The 23432-nt window shown below is 39.7% G+C and overlaps 1 protein-coding gene across 9 annotated transcripts in view; it reads left to right on the forward strand.

Moving 5' to 3' along the window:
* Positions 1 to 23432, forward strand: part of GRM1 (glutamate metabotropic receptor 1) — a 191399-nt gene that overhangs the window by 26487 nt on the left and 141480 nt on the right. For all 9 annotated transcript variants that reach the window (XR_010070324.1, XR_010070325.1, XR_010070326.1 and 6 more), the window contains exon 3: positions 11155 to 11404. Coding sequence is in view for 6 of the 9 variants with exons in the window: in XM_063329251.1 (XP_063185321.1) it covers positions 11155 to 11404 (250 nt within the window). In the remaining 3 variants the exon portion in view is untranslated. The remainder of the gene's footprint in view (positions 1 to 11154; positions 11405 to 23432) is intronic.

Below are 23432 nucleotides of genomic sequence, written 5' to 3' on the forward strand. Positions count from 1 at the left end.
TTGGTGAAATCTTGGTTCTGTACTAAAAGTCATCAAATCTAATTTAAATATCTTGCTTACTATGTAGGAGAGGAGATTATGTGGGACTCGTACAAAGGACTACCAGGTCTTCATTTAAATGCTGTAAATGCTTTGATGGGGAGAGAAAGAGTTTATGTGGGACCTCAGTATTCAGAATCTGTAGTGATTCCTGCACTGCTGATTTTTTTCTCAAAGATGACCCATTCCTCCTCTCCAGCTGTGTAACACTTTTATGAACCTTTTATGAGTTTGCTGTCATAAATAGCCTCACTGTTTTATTTTGTTCTTTTAATACTTGGCCAACTTAACACCTATGCTTAATACCAAGTTGTGCTTCTGAAGCTTAATGGCAATGCAGAAAAGAGAAAATTAACTTTTCAGGCCATCTGGAAAAAAAAAAAGAAATTAAATTGTCCAGTATAATTAGAAACTGAAAATTTGTTTATTTTTGGATCTCACATGTGTTTTGGTATCAGGACCAATTCAGTTGATTGTATTTGGATTAGATACAAAAAGCAGATGATATCTGGCCTGAAAACATTCTATGCGTCTGAAAGGTTCAGTATCTTTTCACTGTATGTTGCTTACATCTTGTCACAGAACATTATGTTATTTCATACCAGAGGCATGTTAGTGATGCTAGGTTATACAATGCCAAAATGGAATTTTTAGTGTCTTGTGCTTTTGGATCATACTCCCATGGTGCCTGGTCAGGACTTCAGGGACTGATTTTCTAACACTCTTAGTTGTAGAAGTATGTCTGTTGAACTGCTGTACTCCCTCTGTCAACAGTAGATCTTCTTGTTGCTGGAGAGAAATATATAGAGTATTTTAGTGCACAGCTCAGATCTACCACACTGGCTGTCACGAGATCAAGAGGCATCCATGTAGTTATTTATTGATTCAGTAAAGGCAGAAATGCAGAACACCCTGAAAAGCCTCATCGCTCCTCTATACCCTTGATGGAGATCCTCATCTAAAACCCTGAGAGGGGGGGAAGCTGCGCTGTCTCACAGCCCTGGAGCAACCGCACAGACTGGCTGAGGCATCCCCCATAATGTTTTCACCCAGAAGATCACATCTGCACCACTGCAGATGGATTTTTCCTGTCTCCCACAGCTGTGGGATCAGACCCAGCTGCGTTGATGAAGCCCTTGCTTCTGCGCTGCCAGCAAAGCGCCAAAGCCGAGGCCGGTAGGCCACCCAAATCTGCCTCACAGCCTGCCATCCCACAGCCTGCCATCCCACAGCCTGCTTTGACAGCGGTTAATTACAATGTTCCTGGAGAGCCTGGACGCAGCAAAGTGTATCAGCATAGCTGTCTTACCCTCAGTAGCTGCTGTATTTGGATGTGCTCAATATATGCACAGCCTTGGTGCCTCTCCTCCCATTTCCCATCTGTCACCCTGCCACCCGGGGTCACCCACCTCCCTGTCCCCTCCTTTCCCTCTCAACCTGACTTCCCATGTCAATAAACTGGACTTGGCCTGGCAGAGAAGCCTGCCCTGCCCTGCCCGCAGCCACCTCAGGCAGCTAGGGCAACCTGGCTGCTGGGGCACCAGGCCCTGCCTCACGGGGCCTGCGCCCTGCTCTGCTCTGCCCTGCCCTGCCCTGCCCTTCCTGCAGGGCCTGCCACGCTGCCCTCACTGCCTGCCCGCTTCACTGGGGCTTCATTTCTCCAGGTGCTTCGGCCCTCACAGGTGCAATTCAGGAAAAGACAAGGTGTTGTGAGCAAGCAGGACTCTCCCTCTCTTCCCTGGTGTTTGCAGGGGCCTGTGGTTATCTTGTGGGCCTTCAGCAGATGACTCTTCCCCTCCCCCAGCATGCCTTTCCAGCAGCATTTATTTGAGGGCTGAGCAGCTGAAGCCATGCTGGGATGATGTGCTGGGGTTCAGATTGCTTCCAGCTGGGGACAGGAGGCTGCTGGCACCTTCCAGATGACTATACAGCTTGTGAGCACCCAGATGTCATTCCCCAGGACCTCCCTGTAAGTCACAGGGCTGTGGGTATGGAGAAAGCAAAACTGCAATGTGCGGGGGGGGGAACCCAAAATTTTTTTTGTCTTTCTCCATAAATTGTCCTTTTTTCTGATTCTTAACCCAGTGAGGGGTCCTTCTTTTCTCCTTCCAACAAGCCGTTCCACAGGTTTGCGTTGCACAGCTGCACAGATCTCCCCAAGGAGGCACGAGGTGTGAAGAACCACATCAGGAGTGCTGGGAGGGCCTCTCACCCCCGAGGCCTTCCCTGTTCAGCCCACAGGGCACGGGAGGTGATCTGGGAGTGCTCCTGGGCACGGGCACAGGAGCTGGAGGACTGAGGAGGTCAGAACACAACCTGGCAAAGCGTAATGGATGCAGAACCGCCATGCTTCTCTGTCAGCGTGCAACGCGCTGGCGGACTGAGTTGGTGTCTCACGTTTGCAAAGGTCAGATAATGGCTGTGTCATTTCACTATTTTTTCCAGGTTGCCTTTGGTCACTCTTCTTCAAAACCTTTCCTTACAGCTAGGGAAACTTGGGAGAGAGGTACAGGGGGAAGGAAAGTAGGAATTTCTGATGTGAAAGCAAAAAGCGTGTTATAGTCAGTGCAGAAGTTTATTGTCGTTTTTGTGACAGTTTTGTGCTTTTGGGTTTAGCTAACTCAATATCTGTGCTCAGTCCCAGTTTGTGCTTCTGTAGCTTAATGGCAATTCAGAGAACAGAAGCTGAACTGTTCATTTTGCTCTTAATTAACAAGCAGTGTTTTTAAGTGCTCTACAATATCTCATGTTTTCAGGCTTATCACTTTGTCCTACTTGCATTTAGACAGTTTTTTCTATCTCACAAGTCTGCCCTTCAAAAGTTCACTCTTTTATATTACCTCAGTGGGAGCTACGCAAAGTAAACTAATAAGTTGTTCTTTGCTTGTGGTAATCCAGCTTTTACATTCATTTCCTGTACTAGCTCTGCCTGGATTCTCAGCTTTAAGTCACCTTTTCATCTGCAGATACTATAGTAGCCCGTGGAGAAAAGTATTTCAAATGTTTCACCAATCAGCATCAGATATTCCTTTTAACATTTTGTAATTCAAACATTTATATTGTGTTAATCCTTGAGGTTATGGACTCAATTGGAAATGCCAGCATGATTATCTCACCTCAATATCATCACTGGGAGAACCGTTCAAAATAAGGATTTTATTTTTTAGAATTTATTTCTGTGGGTCACAAATCCTACAAAAACTTGTGCTATCTATTTAACTTCTCTGATGTAAGTCTTTTAAAGCATCACTGTGAGTATTCAAGTCACCATCTGTGGCAGTGTTTGCAGAACTGGGACTTCAGCTTAGGGGTGATTGGAAATATTTTGACTAAATGTTTTTGGGGGGGGGTGTTACTGGAAAGATATTTTATAAAGTTGAATTAAATCTTTTTGAAAGTGTTGATTTTGTAAAAAATTCTGTTTAGATACATTTTATTTTTGCTTATGCATTTCAGTTCTCTTTTCCTAGGCCTTATTCTTAAATTATTAAAAATATCTTTTTGCTTCTTATGTCTAGCTTTCAGACTCAGCATCTAAACCTTTCTGGCTTGCTTTCTTTCTTCTTGTATCAAACAGAGGCAGAGTTGTTTACTATGTTATTCTGTGTTTCTTTCAGCTATGCCAATATAATTGATTACAGATGATTGGTCATAATAGGCAAAATCAAAAGTAGGCTGTGAGTGAGGATAGACAGTTCAGATAATATTAGGAAATTATATTTATTTTCATCAAATTCTTTAATGGACATGTAAAGCAGAGCAGCTGCTGTCTGTCTTAAACACGTTTAAATTAAAACACAATTCTTTCTAAAATCACATAATTTTCTTCTGAATAAGAAGATTACAATATCCAGGGATTTGGTAAAGCATACATCAAAAAGTCTACCTTCTCATTTGCAACAAACCCCATAATATTATTCCATTTAGATGAACAGCTTCTCTGGTGATGGATAAGCCATGATTAGGTATAGTTTTTTAGAAAGACGACTAACATTTATTACTTAGATGTTATTCCAAACCTGCTATAATTCACATCTAGAGCTGTGGCTCACGTAAACAGGAAGTATTGGTGTCTAAAAATCACACATATGCTGTACTGTATGTCAACCAGGGTTAGGATTGATATAGTTCCATTAGAATATAAATAAAGCTCCTTCTTGGACACATAATAAATAAGCAGTGGGTGTAGTCTTTGAATATGTTTAGAAAAAAAATACTGGCATAAGATCACATTTTGGCATTTCTCTAATGAGGGAAGTGCAATTTAGCACTAATAATCTCATTACTTCAGAACTGACTTCACCTGTGTTTGTATTTCTGGCAAGAATATCAATTAGTTTTTCAAGATGATGCACCTGCCTCATTCAGGATGAAGGCTTAAATGTAACCACTGTGTCCAGTATCAGAGTTTTACTTATGTTTGGGTCTTCTCTACTGAGATAATACATCACTATGGTGAGCTCTTGGCAGAATGTGCATACTTTGTAATTAATGAGATAAGGTAACCTAGCATTTACTAAAATTATGCAGATTTTCTTATCCGATCTGCAGATTCATCTCTGAAAACTTGGATGATGATAGGAATACTGTATTGTTTTATGGCTATAAAATTCATCTAACTCTACCCTTTCATCTTCTGTTTTTATTTTCTCCCTTGTCCTCAGTTTTGCTTGACTTCAGAAAATGAAAAGACTAGTCTGGTCTCAACAGCTCACTTCTTGCATTTCTAGAAGGGTCTTAAGTTCTGAAGAAAATAGTCTGTAAGCACAGATGGCAGAGGTCTGTAGCGTACCAAAGATGACTCAATTCATTTGTTTTAACACATCCTTCTGGCTTTTGTCAGGCTAAAGTGCAGTTGATTTGAAATCTGTGGTGAATGCAGAAAACTTTGCTAAAATAGTTTAAAAGAACACAGAGTATATACATTGCTATTTCCGGTTCAATAGTGAGTTGCCCTCTCCATAATTAAATGACAGTGAGGTCTCCACCCAATATAAAATCACTTTAGCACTGTCAAAGAAAAATAGCCTGCAGTGAGTATCTGTGTCTTTCAACCTGTATTAAACTGTCCCTAGGGGTCAATGTTGGAAGGACTTGTTTCTCTCTTCCTTAAAGATGTTGAACTTGGAGAAGTTAAAATAGATACTTCAGCATTCTTTGTAAAGCATTCCCCACTCCCCCCACCCCTCACTTATCTGCAAACTATTTAGAATAAAATAAGAGGTAGAATTTTCCTTTTTAGCTTTGCAGTTGGACTGGGATTTTGGATCTAGTAAAGTGTTTTGGGTTTTTTTGGGTTTTTTTTTTTTGGCATTTTCTGCACTGTTTTGTGCTGACTGATATCGGAACTGAAGTTCATGTCCATGCAGAATTCTTCTTATTGTAAAGCAGCTGGTCCTTTAGGGTTTGTGAAGTGCTCTCATAGCCTAACTCGCCTGCTTTGAAGTTGCCCCTTAAAAACCTCTAAGGTGAGTGAAGGAAAAAAAAAGATGTTGAGAAAGCTATCTGAACTCTGAAAAGAGACTGTGGTAAAGGGCTTTACGTTGCAAAGTCAACGTTAAGTGAAGAAAAAAGAAACCAAATTCTATTTGGAATAACTGATAACTGGTAAAATGCATCCCCTCCTGACATCAGTGTGATTTTAGCCTTGAAAAAGATATTCTTGGGAAACATGAAAGTGATCTTTGCCCTTTCCACAGTGATAGAGAAGTCTGGCAGAGGAGGGGCGCTGTCAGTTCAAGAGTCCTGCAAGACACATGCCAACAGAGCTGCTTTCTATGACTGTAGTATTTATGCTTGGGATATACCAAAATAAAACACTTGGACAGATCTATTTCTACAACTTTTCATTTTTTGTCAGTCTGCTACATTTAGGGAATAAATGTAGACTTTGGCTTTTATTTTTAACTCTCCCAATCAAAGGTGTGGACAAATGGATGTCAGTGGTTGAATTATTAGTTTAGAAAGTGACTGCTTGTCATCTGAGACACATTAGCTGATTTTGTATGTGTTCCCAACCTGTTAACTAATATACTAGTTTAAATCTGATGGTTGAACTTTTTAATTTTAGCTTGCAATGGACTAAGAGTATGCACATGATTATTTAATGTGGTTTAGCTGATAAGAAACACATTAAAATGAGATAACTCAATCATTTTCTTATTATCTGACCTTATTCAAAGATGCTTTTGTTGCATTGGGATGTTATAGGAGAGAAAACTGGCATTCTTTTTCCTTTTTTTTTTCCTTTTTTTTTCTGTTCACTGGTTTAAAACCTTCCAGTCTTCCTAGACTTGTATTTGACCGCTATACAGTCACTGTCATAATTAATATTACCACTAGTTTTTACAAATCAGTTATTGCAACGTATCAGGAGGAAAATAATCAGATCGCGTTCTTGCTATGCTCTTCCCAAATAATCTGCCTTTGCAGTAGAGAAGCAAGTAGAGAAGTGTTATTCCTTGCTGTTATGTCATGCAGTGCTCTTGTTCTCCTCTTATTTTCTCCCTGCCAAAAAGCAGTTAATTAGCTGAGGAAAAGAGATGTTTTATAGTGAATCAATACTGAACACTGAAACAAATTTCATACCTCCAGCAATGTATCTACAAGCTTGGGAGAGGTGAACAAACAGATCATAATGTTGAGAAGAAAGAAGAGGACAGAGAATATTTTCTCACCTGTTATTTGTGAAAAGAAGGACCTTCCTGCGATATGACTTGCCTCTGCAGTACCCCGTGGTGAAGTTAGGTTTTGTGGTTGTTTTATTCGTGCACTTCCTTCACTATGTGTTTGCAGGGTATGGGGGTTTTTTTGTTGTTTTTTTTCACCTTTTATCTACATCGTGGTTACTGCTGCTTGTTTGGAGGAACAAATGCAGCAAATAAGCCCCTAATGGCAAGGAATAGGTGACCTCACCTGAAGGTATTACTCATGGCCCAGGTAGGTGAAGTATCTCTTTCTCTGTGCCTTTTGTTATTTAAGTGCATTGGAACATTCTTCAGTCCTCTGCTGGGGGTTTTTGTTGCTGCTGTTTTTGTAGGTGTGTCTCTAAAAGGGTCTCTAAAGAAGTAGTTGATGTTTCCTATTGACACTGAAAGCAGAGTGAGAGGACAGTCTTAGTCTTCCTATTCAGAATTATGCTCTTCTTTCTCTTGAAGATTTTTGTTTTTTAACAGGTGCTAGCCTATATTTCAAGAGGACGTTCTCTGCAGGACAAATATGGACAGTTCATATTTCTTTATGCTGCCCCACAGATAATCCCTATCCTTGAGTGAAATCAGACATTGATTTATGCGGGACACACTGTTTTGGTTATGAGCCCCCTGAAAACACAGCACTTTCTGTCCTGTGGCTTGGGAAGACCCACACAGCTGCTCTGTGCATCCCTCAAGAAGACAATCTCCAGAATTCTCACAAGCATCTGACTTCTAAGGCTACATTTCCGCTCCATTTCATAAATGAAAAATAAATGTTTCTCTTGACAAAGAGAATAGGGGTAAATCTGCCAAACAGCTATAATAAAAAGAAGAATATAAACCTTTTAGATGGAGCTCATGGGTTCTTCTCCCCATGCTGCTCAACTGTTAATACAAGCAAATAGCGTTACTTCCAGCGTAGCTGTGGCATAAATGTAATACTTACTGTCTCACAGGAGCAATTTATGAGGCTAATTTTTTGTACTTTCTCCTTTTGTCTGTCTTCTGATGATCAAGATAACATTTTCGATTTTTACTACAGCATCCTAATGTTTTTGTTATGATATTTAATGCATGTAATACAATGAGTGAGAATAATTCTCACTACATGTAGTTCTCACCAGCATCTTCAGATATGTGGATCCCTCTCAGGAATGGCCTTATCTAGGATTTTTACAGTGGTGAAGCAAAGCTGTCTCTGTCACTGAGAGAAGAGTGTCATGAAAATCCTCTTAGTAAAATTGTAGCCATGATAGGGTTATAATTTACACTGCTGTACAGATTCTGCTTGGAGCATATAAGGAAAATATCTGGTTGTCTGAATAGGGTACAAGGTGAACAGAGCTAAAATAAAAAAAAAAGTTAAAAATTAGCAAGGTATTGTGGGACTCAAAGTATGTCACTGGCTCACCTAGTTTCAGGCACAGCTCAGAATGAAAATCACAATCACATTCATCACAATGATAAATACTTTGTCTTTTCACAGCTGATTCTGGTAACAAAAGGCAGTTACAGATAAGATTGGATCTTTTCTTCAATGGCTCTTTCAAAGGAAAAATAATCCTCAGCCCATCGCCCTGTTGTATGTCTTCACTGACTACCATCTTGTGCAGATTTCTTTTGTTACGTTTCCCCTCTCAGCTGTTGCGTGCATGTGGATTGAAATGGATGTATCCAGCAAGCTGGTACAGACGGGTATGTTCTTGGCAGTTCTGCAGAATTAATTAGTGTTTTCTATCCTATATATGCCCTTACATTGTGCTTACCCTGGTAGCTGAGTGAATTGAACAATAGATCTAACATCTTTAACATGTTCATTTTCTCCCTGATCCTTTGCCCTGGAGGAGGAAGGTGTGCAGCATGCTGCCTTGCTTCAGGAGCAGAGTAAGTGGACTTTGAGAGGACCTCTCAAGTCTTGTCGCTGGCTGTTGCAGGCATCTATATCACATAATGCTTTTGTGATTTGAGCAAGCACCAGTCTAACATCAGATTTCTCTCTTTGTGCTGCCACTGGAAAGTGGTTCCACTTCATCTTTCGTATAAGGGTTAGAAGGGTTTCATTTTTAACTTCAGGTTATTTCTGCTGGGTTTTTTATGCCTATTTTGTCTTGTGTCAGTGTTGTTCTCAATCTTAATTATCTTTTCCCCTTCTCGGCTCCTTATCACCCTTATTGGATTTATAGGCAACAATCTTACTTCCTCTCAGCCTATATTTTTGTCGTCTGTTGAACCGTTAGTACAGGTGTGACCATGTTTGAGGTAATTGTTATTCCATGAAAATTAAAGCTGGAAAAAATCATTCCAAGTGGATTTAATTTTTCATTTGTTGAAATCATTAACTTGAATTACACGGCAGAGTTGGTGCTGTACTGATGTGTGAGAAAATCCCATCCTAGCTTAATATTTAGGTAGGAAACCTACTACATTTATTTTCTAATATTGATTCCCTAAACATCTAAGAAGATTCAGTTTAGTCCCCTGGCTTACCTTAGGTAAGACTTTAAGAGTAGCCCTACTGGTTTCAAATGAATCTGTGCTGCAGAAAGTTCCACATGGAACTGGGAAATATATCCTAATTTCCTTCCAAAGCATAAGGTGCTTGCTAATGGCAAGTCAGCAATGAGGCCGTCCTGCTTCAGTCTGGGACTTGAGGAAAGTCATAAAAGCAGTATGGCTCAAACTGTCCCACCTCAGGTCCTGGCATAAATCCCTTGGTGACTGCAGGTTCTGGCCTATAAATACATGGAAATGTCTCCACCTGTGTCCTTCTCAGCTTATGACAAGCCCTAGTGATGATGAGGCCACATCACTTACACAAGTGCAGGGTCGTGGGATGGGGCTGCAGTGCTGAACCCCCAGTGGGGGCATTTGGTGGTGTGCTCCCGCTAGGCACAGCTCTTCCTCTCTTCCCCCCTCCCCACAGCCATGCAGGGCCATGGCATTGTTCCTGCTCTCGGCTTTGTCTGGCTCACAGACAAAAAAGCAGACCGATCTGCTTGCTGTATCTGGCATCCAGTCACAGATTCAAAAAGAGGCCATTTTGCTGCAGTGCTAATTTGTGAGAAAGTAGGGCAGTGCAGTGCAAAAGGCTGTGGGACTTGAGTTTTGTGTGTGACACTAGACCTGGCAGGTTTGGCTGCGTCCTAGTATGACTATGACTGTCACGTCTGTCTGCATAGTGTGTCTGATCTGCGGCAAACAATCCGTGCTTCTGGAAAAAGGCACTTATTTTTGTTGGATTCATAAAGAATACCTGAACTGTCTGTTGCTGAATTTTCTCTCTGGTGGCTAAACCTTTTGAGTTGTGGGTTTTTTTATTTTTTATTTTTTGTGTGTGGAGGAAGTTAAGCTGATTCAAAAGTCCTCCACACTGCAATTTGCCATTTCAAAATACCACTGCAAAAGGGGAAGATAGACCTCTTCGGTCACCCCTGGCTTGAAAAGGTCTGGGTCTAGAAGTGATCAGCATACCTGATGTTACTCCCTCAATAAATTAGGCAAACTTTACAAGTGTGGATAGCTTAAAATTCATGCTTCTCTTTTTGAACCATTTCTTGTTACTGTTAATAGATTTTTTTTTGTAATCCACCTGCTCCTTTTGCCTGATTGATGTTCATCATAAATCCATAAATCCTGTGCTCATGGGAGGCATAAAATATGCAAAGAAAACTTGAGATTTTACCTGAAGCTGAAGGCAGTCTGAGTTTTGCAAAGCTGTTGATTTGGCTTCCAAAATGTATAAATAGAAAAATGAAGGGAGTTTGAGAATCAGCTTTGATATTTTCTCGACAGCAAAGTTAAAGTATTTTTATATTAGGAAGAGATATTTCTGAAGTTCTTACAGATAGAAAGTCTCCTATTCCAAGAGAAGCATTGAGCCTAAATTTTAACTGTTACAAACATTGGTCAGTCAGATTAGTGTAAGTGCCTTTCAGAATTCTACCAGATCAGTATGTTTTAAGTTTACGTCCATCTTTCATTCACTTTTATGAGTGGGGACTGCACGTAGTACAGAATGGCTTGGAATGAAATCTTTTCTCTTTACTGTGACTTTTCCTGGACTAGCAGCACTGTGATTTTTGCCATAGAAATATTAATAAAACTTTATCCTTGCTGTCTGATCTGTCCTTGTCCCCTCTTCTACACATCCATCCCAAGTTTGCCTCTAATATCTACTGGTAAATCAATGTAAGAAAAGAAACTTGCAGTCTCCAGGTCAGTTAAGACCTACTGATATGTGGATATCTTGTTGCTCCACTGAACTCTGAGTATGTTCACTTTGGTGGACCTCCTTTGCTTTTCCTTCTGCTAATGCCAGTTGATTTTTTTTTTTTTTTTTTGAGGAAAACTCTTTCCCATCACAGCTGACACTTAGTTGGTTAAATGCATGTTATAATGTAAACTTTTTTTTTTTTAACAGGAAATTATGGGGAAAGTGGAATGGAAGCCTTCAAAGAGCTGGCTGCCCAAGAGGGTCTCTGCATTGCTCACTCTGACAAGATCTACAGCAATGCTGGGGAAAAGAGCTTTGATCGCCTGCTCCGCAAGCTGCGAGAAAGGTTACCCAAGGCTAGAGTGGTGGTTTGCTTCTGCGAGGGAATGACGGTGAGGGGGATCCTCATTGCCATGAGGCGCCTGGGAGTGCTTGGGGAGTTCCTGCTAATTGGAAGGTAAGGCTTCAAGTGTGATTTCTCCCTTCAAGTGTGATTTTCCCCCTTGTCCTACAGGCAGTCCTTTCATTTCAGAACTGTCCAACTCAAGCTTGCTGTAATTTCCATATTTACTTGTCTAATGAATTAAAAGAAGTGGCAAGGTGGTAGAGCCAGTCTCAGGAAGGGAATATGAAGATGTATGCCCACTTAAACAGTGGCATCAACTTTTGCTGAAGGAAATGTTCATTGTTAACTGTTTTACGTGGATATATGACATCAGTGGTTTTGCACTTTTGCACACTCTAGGGGAATGTTTCATACAAAGATTTTTAGAACCAACATAAGGAGTAAAGAATTCTGGTTTCAGAATGAGAACTGAAAGTGTCACACATGAAAAAAAAAACTGTATGTGTTTTACTAAGGATGCGTCCTGATAATTTGAACCCCCAAATTATTGAAATGTTTTGAATTTGAACTTTTTTCCAGTCTTATGATTACAGCCTGGCATTCTCATTTGTACACTTTGTTCTGACATTTGCTGTTGAAAGCTGGGGCACTGATATTATGCCGACTTGTTTGTTTTTTAAAACATCAAACTTCCTGATGGTCAAGTCAATATGTATGTGTGTTTTTATATCACCAGAGTAACAGTGCAGATATGTATTACATAGGCAAAGACTCTTTATCAAAATGAGGACGTTTGCTTTTTTCTTCTAGAGTTTATCTTTGTAGATGTTCATTGAAATGTGGTCATTTTAGTTCTATCACGTATAGTGTATCCACTTTTCCATTTTTGTGATAGCTCTTATTTGAGGCTTCTTTGGCTTTCAGCTTGATTTTTGCAATGTCTTTATATCTGGTTTTCCGTTTCAATGAGTCCTGCTCAAATGATAAGGACTGATGTTTTCTGTCTTCCCTGTTAGATTGATAATGTCTTTTTTAAATCCTTCTATTTACTCTTTGTTTCTTTCTTATCTATTGTTTAAACATTATTCCTTCAAAGCCTTTGACAGTTGTCTGCATACCTACTTAGCTTCTGTTGCCTTTTAATTCTGTTGTCATTCTAATCTGTCAGACTTTATTTTGTCTCTTTCTTTCCCTAAAGTCTTTGTGTCTGTCATTGTCGTGACTGGGATGTTCTCCTTTAGCCCTGTGCTATAATATTGGTCTTTCCATGACTGTATTGCCCCTTAAAATCCACAATTATGATTTCTAGAAGTCAGATGGCTAATCTGGCCTAAGTAGTTGTCTGAAAGCAATCAATGGCTCTCCTTTGGTTGTTTGTTGCAGTCTTTGATTGCAATCTATTTGGAGCAGAGACTGTATCTCTAGGAGTGTGAGTAGATAAGACATAGCACATCTAGAAAACCATCAGCATTAAAATGAAACAAACACTAAGGCAGTATTGAAAATGGTATTATGTTTTAGATTTGTGCATGTGCTTTTCAACTGCATCCTTCAATACACATCATTTTAAATGAAAAATGGAATGTTGCAGGACTGACATGTTTTAAGCATATTTTTTCGGTGAAGAGAAGAAACTATAATAAAATTAGTCTTGGTGACTGCATGCCTGGTCATTTTGTAAATGCCTTGCAGTTTTGGGCCGTGCTGTGCTTCCTTCATGTATTGCTATCTCTCTATAGCAGTGTCTTATTGTTCACCTGATTTTGGTGCTTCCTCTTGATGCTGGCCATACAGAGAGTCAAAGGAAATCAGTCTCCTACATTAAGCACCAAAACTAGGGACTTTGGTACAAACCTGAGTTTCCTATTAGGCATTTTCTTAATCCCCTATTCCATGGATGTACAGAACATTTCAGCTTGAAATTTTGACTAAAAGCCTTTACCAAGCATTATGCTACTCTGTTGAGTTCAATTGTTTGTCTCAGAATCTGCCCAACAGCATCGCTCTGAGCTTTTTGTCAGAAATTCTCACCTATTAAATGCTAATAATGGAATTTCTTTGGAAATCACAATGTGTTATTCAGATAGGTTTTCACATACTCTTTTCTTATGCTGGTAATTGGTATTGAGCCCTTTGTAGGGCTGGGTGGGCTGATCCAATTATAAAACAGACTGGCTATTGCTTTGCATAATCTGGATTGTGCCCAACAGCTGGTGGAAATAAAAACATTATAGGGCTTGCACATGCTTTATATGTGCTTGCAGAACTAAAAGAAAAGACATTTTCTTTGAATTGTCCTAATTGAGTGATTTTAAAAAATGGCAACTCTAGCAAACTTATTCACAAGTAAGTTGCAGCAAAACTGCAGTGCTATGAATTTGGTCATCTATATACAAACAGGAACTGAGGCACACATTAACATTGCTCTGACATGCTGTTCAGTCTTTTTTATTCAAGTACCCAGCTAAGCAAAAAACCAAAAGCCTTTTAAGAACATTCTTTTAATTGAGGGAAGTGGGAGTGAATGTGAAATCAAGATTTTTTGCAATAATGAGCTAGACAAAGCTTTTAATTTACCCACAGGTTTATTATCAGCCGCACTGTATCCACCCTGTACTCTGCTCTGACTCACTGTAAAGAGGAAGCCTTTACAAAGGGACACCTGGCTAAATAGCTCTCTTCTTGCTCTATCTTCAATATTCCCATTGATCAAAGCAGATGGGCACATCTTAGCTTAACTAAATCCAAGGTATCAGAAAGAGAGCTGGGAAATAAAATTGACTTCAGTTTAATCTGGGAATGATACATTTGGAATTCTAGGGAGTTACACTGAGCCAGGACGAGGTTGTCAGATACTGGTGACTTTTCTGGGATGGGCTGACTCTTCTCAGACATGGAGTTAGGACCCTATTTGTGCCATATCTAAGCAAGTGTTCCCAAATTCAGACTGGAGATCTGACTAGACGTTCAGTCTCCTTTGCTACTGGAAGTGGGAGTCTGTTGTATTAGTGAGAAGAAAGGGAATTCCTATTTCTGAAACTGGAGGGAAGCTGGGATTAAGACAGGACGGAAGAGGAAGTTACAATCCTGCCTGAGGGAGAATGGCAAATGTTCTGAAATCGATACAGTGTCCCAATATAGTGGAGAGTTCAGTGAGAAAATTTAGTCAACTATGACATTAAGGATAATACAGCTTTAAAAAGTGGCTGATAATCAAAGGGAAAGGAGAAAGCAAAAATTGATTACGGCTTTATATAAAAACAATGATTGGAATAGTATTGGAGTCACCAAAGGCAAAAATTAAGCTAAGAAAATAAACTGCACTCTTAAGGGAACTCAGGTGATGGCTCTTTTAGCAGAAATTAGTTTTGATGTGAAGAGACTATGTAGAAAGATACTCATCAACATATGCCTAATCATGTTTATGCAGGCCACTGGGTTTTATATTACTTAATAAGCGTCAATTAGGTTTTGTGAGAATCTTGCAAGATGGATGAATATCGTGTATATCTCCTGGGATGATGCATCAAAACAAGGCATGTAACTGACTTACCAGCATCTATGCAGGTAATGCAAAGCAAATGAGAGACACATACAAAATCCCCAATTTTTAGGAGTTACTCTGAGATCACTGGAGATGTTAGATAAATAGTTGGAAATTAAAATTCTGGTTTGCAATTTGATGATCTCTCAGATTCCTACACACAATGGTTTGTGTAAACATATGAGGAACTTTAGGTAGGAAGGGATATACTACTGCACATGCTGTTTTTCAATATGACACTTGGTAATGGACTATGTGCTGCTTTACTTCCATAGGCTTTCTGATGTTTTTTGGTCTCCACGAATGCCGCTCTATGAGCTGTTGTAGAACTCCTGAAATTTTGGACACTTGTCAGTGAACACAGTGCATGATGGAGGGCAAGTCAGTCCTTTTTCTATATCTAATAAAACCTTTCTAGCATAGGGTCACAGAGCTTTCAGGATGCATGGTTGTTATGAAATTTTTCCTGACTGTCCTCCCTTCGCAAGTCAATATTAATAATGGTGTGTTTGGCATTTAACTTCACACTTCCTAAAATATTGGCAAGGCATTGCCAATGTAAGCTGTTTGGTCCTATTATCTGACATTGTTGGATACGTGGAACCTTATTTCATCCAGGTTTAAGTGTAAACAACTTGTCGGTGAGGTGACAGGAAAACTGTATCCTGTTGGTGAGGTGACAGGAAAAATGTATCCTGAGATGGTCAGTCCCTGGGTGGCAGGGTGTGTGGGAGGATTTTGGCAGGTGCCTAGGGCAGTTATCACCTTCCAAAGCCTGGAATTTTATGCCTGAACAGGCATGTAATCCCGTTGAATTGGTGCATCACTTGACAGAAGAGCACCTTGCCTACCCGAATGAGGAGCACTGTGACTACTGAGCCTCTGTTCAGGTCCATCAGAGCAGAGGAAGGAGGGCATCTACATCTGACAACACCATGGTTAAGAGAGGGACCTAAACCCTATTGACAGCAGTCACCTCAGTAGTCAAAAAGAAAAACTGGAAGCAGAAATTGACAGGTCAATAGCATCAATTAGTAAGGGAGGAGGAAGAGTCTGATCAGGAAGCTGGTCCTTTGGCAAGGAAACAGGAGAAGGAGGTGACAGAAGTAACTCTATAGGCGTAAATCACCTGGTCTCTGAGTGAACTTTAGATATGAGGAAAGATTGTGTCTGCCAGCCAGGTGAATGGATTGCTGCATGGCTGCTCAGGTGCTGGGATATTAAGGCTGACAGGAATTAGAAGGTAAGGAAGCCCAGACCTGGGATACCATACTAGGGAACAGGGAATAGGCAAAGAAATCAGAAGAGAGGCAACAATCCACAGCCTCTAGAGTGGCTGTGTGATGGCTCCTGTCGAGTGCGAAGGCAAGATATCTTTTCAGGGATGATCTTGTAAATTACCAAGGGAAGCAGTCCACTGCTGAGAGAGGTGTTGTTTTAATTTGTGTCTTCTCACTATTCAAATCTATTTTAATTGACAATAAATGGAATTACTTGGTCCCATGTTGAGTATCTTTTGCTTGTGATGGTAACTATTAAAAAACCTCCCTGTCTTTATTCTGACCTATGAGATTTTTCATCCTATTTTCTACCCCTGTCCTGTTGGGCAGGTGGGAGTTGGTAAGCAGTTGGGTGGGCATTTGGCTGCTGACCAAGGCTAACCACCACGGATGACACAGGTTGCACTGCCAACAGCATGATGACAGGCATTTCTCTCTCTCTTTCATTCATTTCTGACATTACAAATACCGTAAATAACAGAAAGTATCACAAATATCACCTTCCATATCTGACTAAAAAGGCTACCTGCCTGTTCCTACAAGGTGAGTTGATGGTGCCAGCAGCTCATACATTAACTATAGAGTGACTAAGAATATTCTGCTGCTAGATTGGGATGTTTTTCATAAATAAGATGACCATCTAAGGGTGTTCCTGCTCTTCTAAGGTAGACTGGCTGAAAAAAAAGATGCTGTACTCTCTCTCTAATGCACAGTGTCTCATTTATGACAGGGGCTGCCCCAAGTTTATGAAAAGTCAATGAGAAATGTCCATGTTCTCCCAAAGAAGCTGAAGTGCTTTGCACGGCCAATGTGCTTGACGCCATTTCCAAAAAATATGATTAGCTATTTGTAAGTACATAAGAGATTACAAAGAAATCAGTAAAAACCAACAATACGTTGTCAATTAGGGAAAAAGCCTGCCTTGTGCTAGCCTAGATTATCTAGGATAGGGCCTTGTAAATTTGGCAAAAATAGTAGATTTCACAGTGTTGCTCATGATAGTGTTTTACGCCAACTTGCTATGAGTTGAAATGTTGCGTTAAGAAAACTGGTAGTAATATAGCATTGCCAAATGGATACGATAGAACCCAAACCACTAGCATACCGTGTGCTGTTTTTTTGGAGGGTAGTCTGAGTGAGAAAACTCACAGTGGTCCAAAAGCCTCAAGTGGCTAAAATAACACAAGCGGCATGTTGACAAATAGGAAGATAGTCATTTAAGCAGCAGAAGGTTCACTTTTCATGCTGTTTACGGCAGGAAGAAAACTGTTTTATCTGTCTGGTGCTTCCATGGCCAGAGATACTCAGGATGACTGTTACTAGTGAGTCTGTTGCTGTTGATGCTCCAAGTGAATGCAAAACTCTGTATTTAAATAAATGTTTAGATGTAATCAGAGGTTTAGCTGGGTTTGGGTTCAAATTGCTGGATTAAAATTCAAGTAGATTCCCTGAAATGCCAAAATCATTCATGATCAATGTTCAAATACTTTCAAAGTCTAACTGAAGCTGATAGTTGAGCAAAATATTGTCAATGATGATAGTCCCACCTGGCAACATCAGCCCATTCCCTGAACAATATCAAGGTTGGTTGCTAATCCATTGCTAATTTTAAAGTCTGGAACCTCAGCACGTGTCAGTCTCTACAAATTTGTGTTCCTTATTCACTCATGGTTTGATTTGTAGTTGCAGTCTAGCATCTATGATGAGAATTTATAATCAGTGTGGATGAAAACAGCATTACATGATACAAGATGAGTATGAACAAGTATGTTTTATTTACCCTCTAACCTAAAATATCATCAGTCCATGTTAAAATGAAATTACGTGTCAAGTGTCAATTAAATAGGCATATATTAAAGCAGAATTGCATTTGATTTGAGTTTCTCTGTAGTTTGCATTTAAAGCTCACCAATAGCCATTCCATGTCTGTTGCTTGTTGATAGTGATGATGAATTAGATCTAAGGTAAGTTTTAAGTAATTATAGAGAGCACTTCTCTGCCGATGTTAACAATAGGGATGATGTTTGCTTATTCAGAGACAGAGACAAGAAAATAAAAGAAATGTACCCATTGGGGGTTTTTTCCCCACTTCGTTCTCCCTTCTACGTGATATGCGCTAAAGTAGGTTTTGGGTATAATCAAACCTATCTCTTTCATATAGGCATCCATGATTAGCTTCAAAAGCATGGATTAACCCTTAGACATTTCTGTGGATACACTTAATGTTTTAAATGAGGATGATATTTTAAAGAGTTGTAGGTGAGATATTGGTGCTTTTGTAAATGTTACTTAGTTTTATAAAAAAAACCCTCTTTTTTGTAATTCAAAATTAGATAGTTTCTGCTTTGTATAATAAAAATAAGGGCAAAATAGTAAATTTCAGCCATAGTCTCTCTATGTTATTGCTAGTTCTTCACAGAAGACTTTAACATGGGATTTCCAAGTATGGTGCTTGCTAATGTGAATCCACTTTAGAGGAAAGAGGTATGAGACCATATTCCAGCAGTCCATGTAAATTCCTGCCTCAGATTGTCCAAGAGAGATCCCATACTGACAGACATGAAATACCAGGTCTCCAATATCCTGAAGACATAGAAAAAGCCCAAACCCTTCATTACAATCTTCTTTCTGGGTCAATTTTCCCATATGATCTTTAGAATCATAGAATCTTCATGGTTGGAAAGGACCTTTGAGATCATCGAGTCCAACCAAACAACCTACAATCTCTGCCACTAGAGCATGCCCTGAAGTGCCGCATCTAGATGTTTCTTAAATACCTCTAGGGATGGTGACTCCACCACCTCCCTGGGCAGGCTGTTCCAGTGCCTGACCACTCTTTCAGTAAAGTAATTCTTCCTAATACCTAATCTAAACCTCCCCTGCCGCAACTTCAGACCCTTTCCTCTGGTCCTGTCATTATTCACTTGGGAGAAGAGGCCAACACCCACCTCTCTCCAACCTCCTTTCAGGGAGTTGTAGAGGGCAATGAGGTCTCCCCTCAGCCTCCTCTCCTCCAAGCTAAACATGCCCAGCTCCCTCAGCCTCTCCTCATGTGACCTGGTCTCCAGACCCCTCACCAGCCTGGTAGCTCTCCTGTGGACATGCTCTAGCACTTCAATGTCCCTCTTGTACAGAGGGGCCCAGAACTGAACACAGTACTCGAGGTGAGGCCTCACCAGTGCCAAGTACAGAGGCACGATCATTTCCCTGCTCCTGCTGGCCATGCTAATCCTGATACAAGCCAGAATGCTGTTGGCCTTCTTGGCCACCTGGGCACACTGCTGGCTGATGTTAAGCTGCTTGTCCACCAGCACACCCAGGAATTTTCTGTCCTTAGGAATGCATGCCTATGTATCCAAAGACTTTCTGAAAGGATTGTTTGTAGGGATTTAAAGCTGTAGGTCACCCAGATGTGAAATTGTATGTTTAAGCTGTGCTTTAGCGCTTGAAGACTATCTGCGGTAAAAAATAATTCATAGAAGATAATATTTGGATTAGATGCATCTTTAAGTATCTTTTTTTCTTCGACAATTCTTTGATTTCTATACAGGAGTTTGAAAGAAAAACAATATCTAAGCTATTATTCAGAAGAACAGATGTCTTTGTATGAGTTGTTAATATAAACATTAGAAAAAATAAATGCAACGCTTTACCAAAACCTGAATACACTTGTAAGACTAATTGGAAGCAGTATTGATTACTAAAATACAAATGTATAAGTTAAGATATTTGAAGAAAGTAAGTACTTTCACAGCTTTTTAAATTGGCATGAAAGGTTGCTGATTTAACAAACAGGACATATGAAAACCTGTTTGAAGGCAATGTACGCTTTTTAATGGTAGCCGTGAATGTACCTTTTTCATAAATGTTGATAGTATTGAGGGGAGAAAAGGGAATGGGATTTTCCTGTTTCTGAATATGTAGTGCAATTGATTATCAAGTCAAAGTAATGCTACTTTGAACTTGTTTAAGTCACTGGAATAGGAGAGGAGGCAAAAGCATGCATCCAAGTATCCTGAAGTGCAATAAAAAATGTGAAGCTTAAACCTCATGATGGTAAAATTTGCAGGGACAAAAACCTCTTATCTCTGGTTTTCTGGTAAAAACTTCTGTGATTCTAAGGCAGTTTATGCTTCTTGCTTAGCAAAGGAAAACTCAGACTTCATTCAGTGTTTCCAAACTGTCTTGGCATGGATTCTGTCGGGAGAGTTATCTAAGCTAGTAATACCCAACAAAATGCAAAGAAGGAATGATCTTGGTGGAAATAATTTACCTTGCAAAGTCTTCCAAAACTGAAAAAAATGCAACAGTTCAAAGCCTGCTTGTTGTCTATTAATTTATATGAAAGTTAGAACCATTCAGTTATTACACAGGGCTATGTGTTGTTGATGGCTTATTTATTAGGCTGTATATATTTTAACATGCCTCTGTAGAAACCAGTAGCTGGATGGCTGCTGCTCACCTGAAGGAACATGCCGTACTTTTGTGTGAATGAATTGTATTGAATGATGCTACTTCGAGGATCTTTGCATAATTTACTTCAGACCAGGTGTTTTTCAGGCATGTCTATGTGAGCCTGGAATTCTTTATAAATGGTTAGGAAGCTAAGCAGTCTTAGTTCTACTGACAACAGCTAAAATAAGTCCCTAATAATGTGAACTTTGGAATTTCTGCAGTTGAATTCTGGTGCTTTTCAGTCCTCAAATAGTAATGTAACTTAATGCAGTTCTAGTAAAACATGAGCAAAACCTTCCCTCAAAATATAAAGCTCCATATTTTTTTTCCAGGTGTAACTTCTTAATTCTAAACAGCAAATTAATCACCTGCCAAATCTTGGTATAAAAATAGTTTTTCCGGCTCCAGTATAAAAATACATAATATCACTGTTGATAACAGTTCCAGTCCTTGGATCACCAGAAAATGTTGCTATTAGGGGTAAGGTATTGGCTGAAGGTAATCAGAATTGCCTGAGATGTGTTCATACGAACAACATGTGTTTTGACTGGGACAAGCGCATCAAGGAGAAAATAATTTGGGTTGCAATTTAAACAGCTTTCTACTGAATCCTGGAAAGCAGTGACTGAAAAGCTTTAGAGCTCCTGTGAATAATCAGTTGGCTGCGTTTTCCATGCAGCAGTTTACTGCTTGTTAAAGCCTTTGGCTCACTGACCAGAGCAGGGTACGATGTTGTGGGGAACGACCACATATTTCCATATACCACCTGATTTTCATTCATTTTTTCCTTTCACAAATGCCCTCAACCTAATGGCCTTGCTGGAGAACCCTTGGTACCTTTCCAAGGCTGGAAAATGCATCCAGCATTTAGCAGTCTGAGGATTTGAATTCATCTGAAAGGAGGCTAGCCCTGAAGCATCTGTATGAACATACAATGTGGAAGTTTTAGGTCATGAAAAGGTTGTAATCTGACAGCCAAATACATAGTGTTTCTAAAGTTGAAATTAAACTGGAATCAAGGCAGTTGGCCTATGGTGGTAGTCTGTTGCTTTTCTGTTGTAATTTTCAGCCAAGACAAATCCTTTCCACTTCTGAGGCATAGTAGTGCTTTAGGACTTTACGTGATGTCAAGAACTCATTTCGCAAAGTCAAAGCTGGCTCTTTCATGTTACTATTGCCTTTTCAGCACCACCAGTCTATTTTGATGAAGGAGCGAAAGACTGCAGAATGGGCCAGCTCTTGCCCACAGTTCATTTCAGTTATTTGTACCTCAGAGAGGAAGAATCAAAAAAAGAATTTTGTTTCAAAGCCTTGCAAAGTCACTGCTGTCTGATAACTGACCTGGCACTTATTTTAACTGACTTTAAACTGTATGCATTATTCACTATGAGCTATTTGTGGGTAAGCTTTGGTACCTAGGGCTCATACAGTTATTCTTCCATGCCGGTGATTTGACTGTATTTATTTGTCCTATGGGGAGCAAGCTTAAGTTTTTTCCTCCTGGCCCTCTTTTCCTCAAAGACTGAAGGGATGCAATGCAAGTCAGAGTTAGAAAGAAAAAATATACTACTGTTGTTTAGTTTAGGAGAAATGGAATATGATATTTTTCTGCTTTACAGAATAAAACAGATTTCTTTGGTTTCAATTCAAAGAAGGGATTGCTAAGAAGTGGCTGAATATCAGCTCTTGCATGTTAACATGAGGATTAGGAAAGCTGCATAATAGGTCAGATTTAAGCACTTTTGTACGCAGAAATGACAACCTGAATGTGACTCCAGTTGTGGTTTCTGATGATTTCCCACAGCAGGATGAATCATTATAAGTTGTTATTTCTAATGGGAAATCTCTAAATTTTCCCTATTCTTCCTCTAATACACCTCTGAACACACACTTTTATCTGCCTCCTTATTGTTGTATATTATTTGCATTCTTTAGTTGTTTCTTGCATGCCACATCTTGTTCCTTGCATCTTCATCCATCTTTTCTTGGTCTTCTTATCCCCATTTAACTGAGTCTCAAGACTTTCCTGCCAATTAACATACTGAACTCTTCAGCACCTGCCATCGTTATGGGGCTTTTATTTTTTTGTAGTAAAAAGTCTGCACTGTTGACATGATTTCCTTTCTGTGAAGTCAGGAGGAGTTTTAACATTTTCTTAATCAAAAATGGAGTTAACCAAAACATCCTCTTGAAAATCCTACTCATATTACAGAGATGCTTGAGGAACAGGTTAATTTCACAACTCCTCTGCCTTATCTCTTTGGTCCTATTATGTTAGGCAGATTGGCTCTCGACACCCTTTTTTGGAAGTCTCACCCAAAGCCAAAATTAAATAAACCTAGCACTTTAGGAGTGATGTATCCTCTTTTTGTTTCTGGATGTGTGATAGCAGTCAGGAAAAAAAAAAAAGATGACTGCCCCACCTCAAAAGTAGCTATGCAGCTATTTAAGACTGGCCCTTTTGTTGTTTTCAACTGTTCTTGATTGGACTTTGCATCACTATTTCCATTAAAAATACAGTATGAAGCATTTATTATCATATAATGACTACCGCCTTTACAGACCTGAAATACTGTAAAGGTAATTGACTTGAATTTGGTCTCAGATGTTATCAACAAAACTTTAAAACCAAATTCTGAGGATAGGCAATGGTACAAAGAGAAAGACTAGGTGGGTTTTCTGACTTTGAAGGCAGTTGATCATTTTCAGCGTTGCAAACTGAGTAAATGCGAGGACTTACAAAGAGGTTAACATAATGTCAGCAAACGAAGCAGACTCTGAAGTCTATTGAAAGTACCACTGGCTAAGGCCAGTGTTTAGGTGTTACAATGGAACACCTGGAGTACAAAATTAGAGGCGT

The sequence above is a fragment of the Chroicocephalus ridibundus genome, chromosome 3 (assembly GCF_963924245.1).
Source record: "Chroicocephalus ridibundus chromosome 3, bChrRid1.1, whole genome shotgun sequence".
Lineage (NCBI taxonomy): Eukaryota > Metazoa > Chordata > Aves > Charadriiformes > Laridae > Chroicocephalus > Chroicocephalus ridibundus.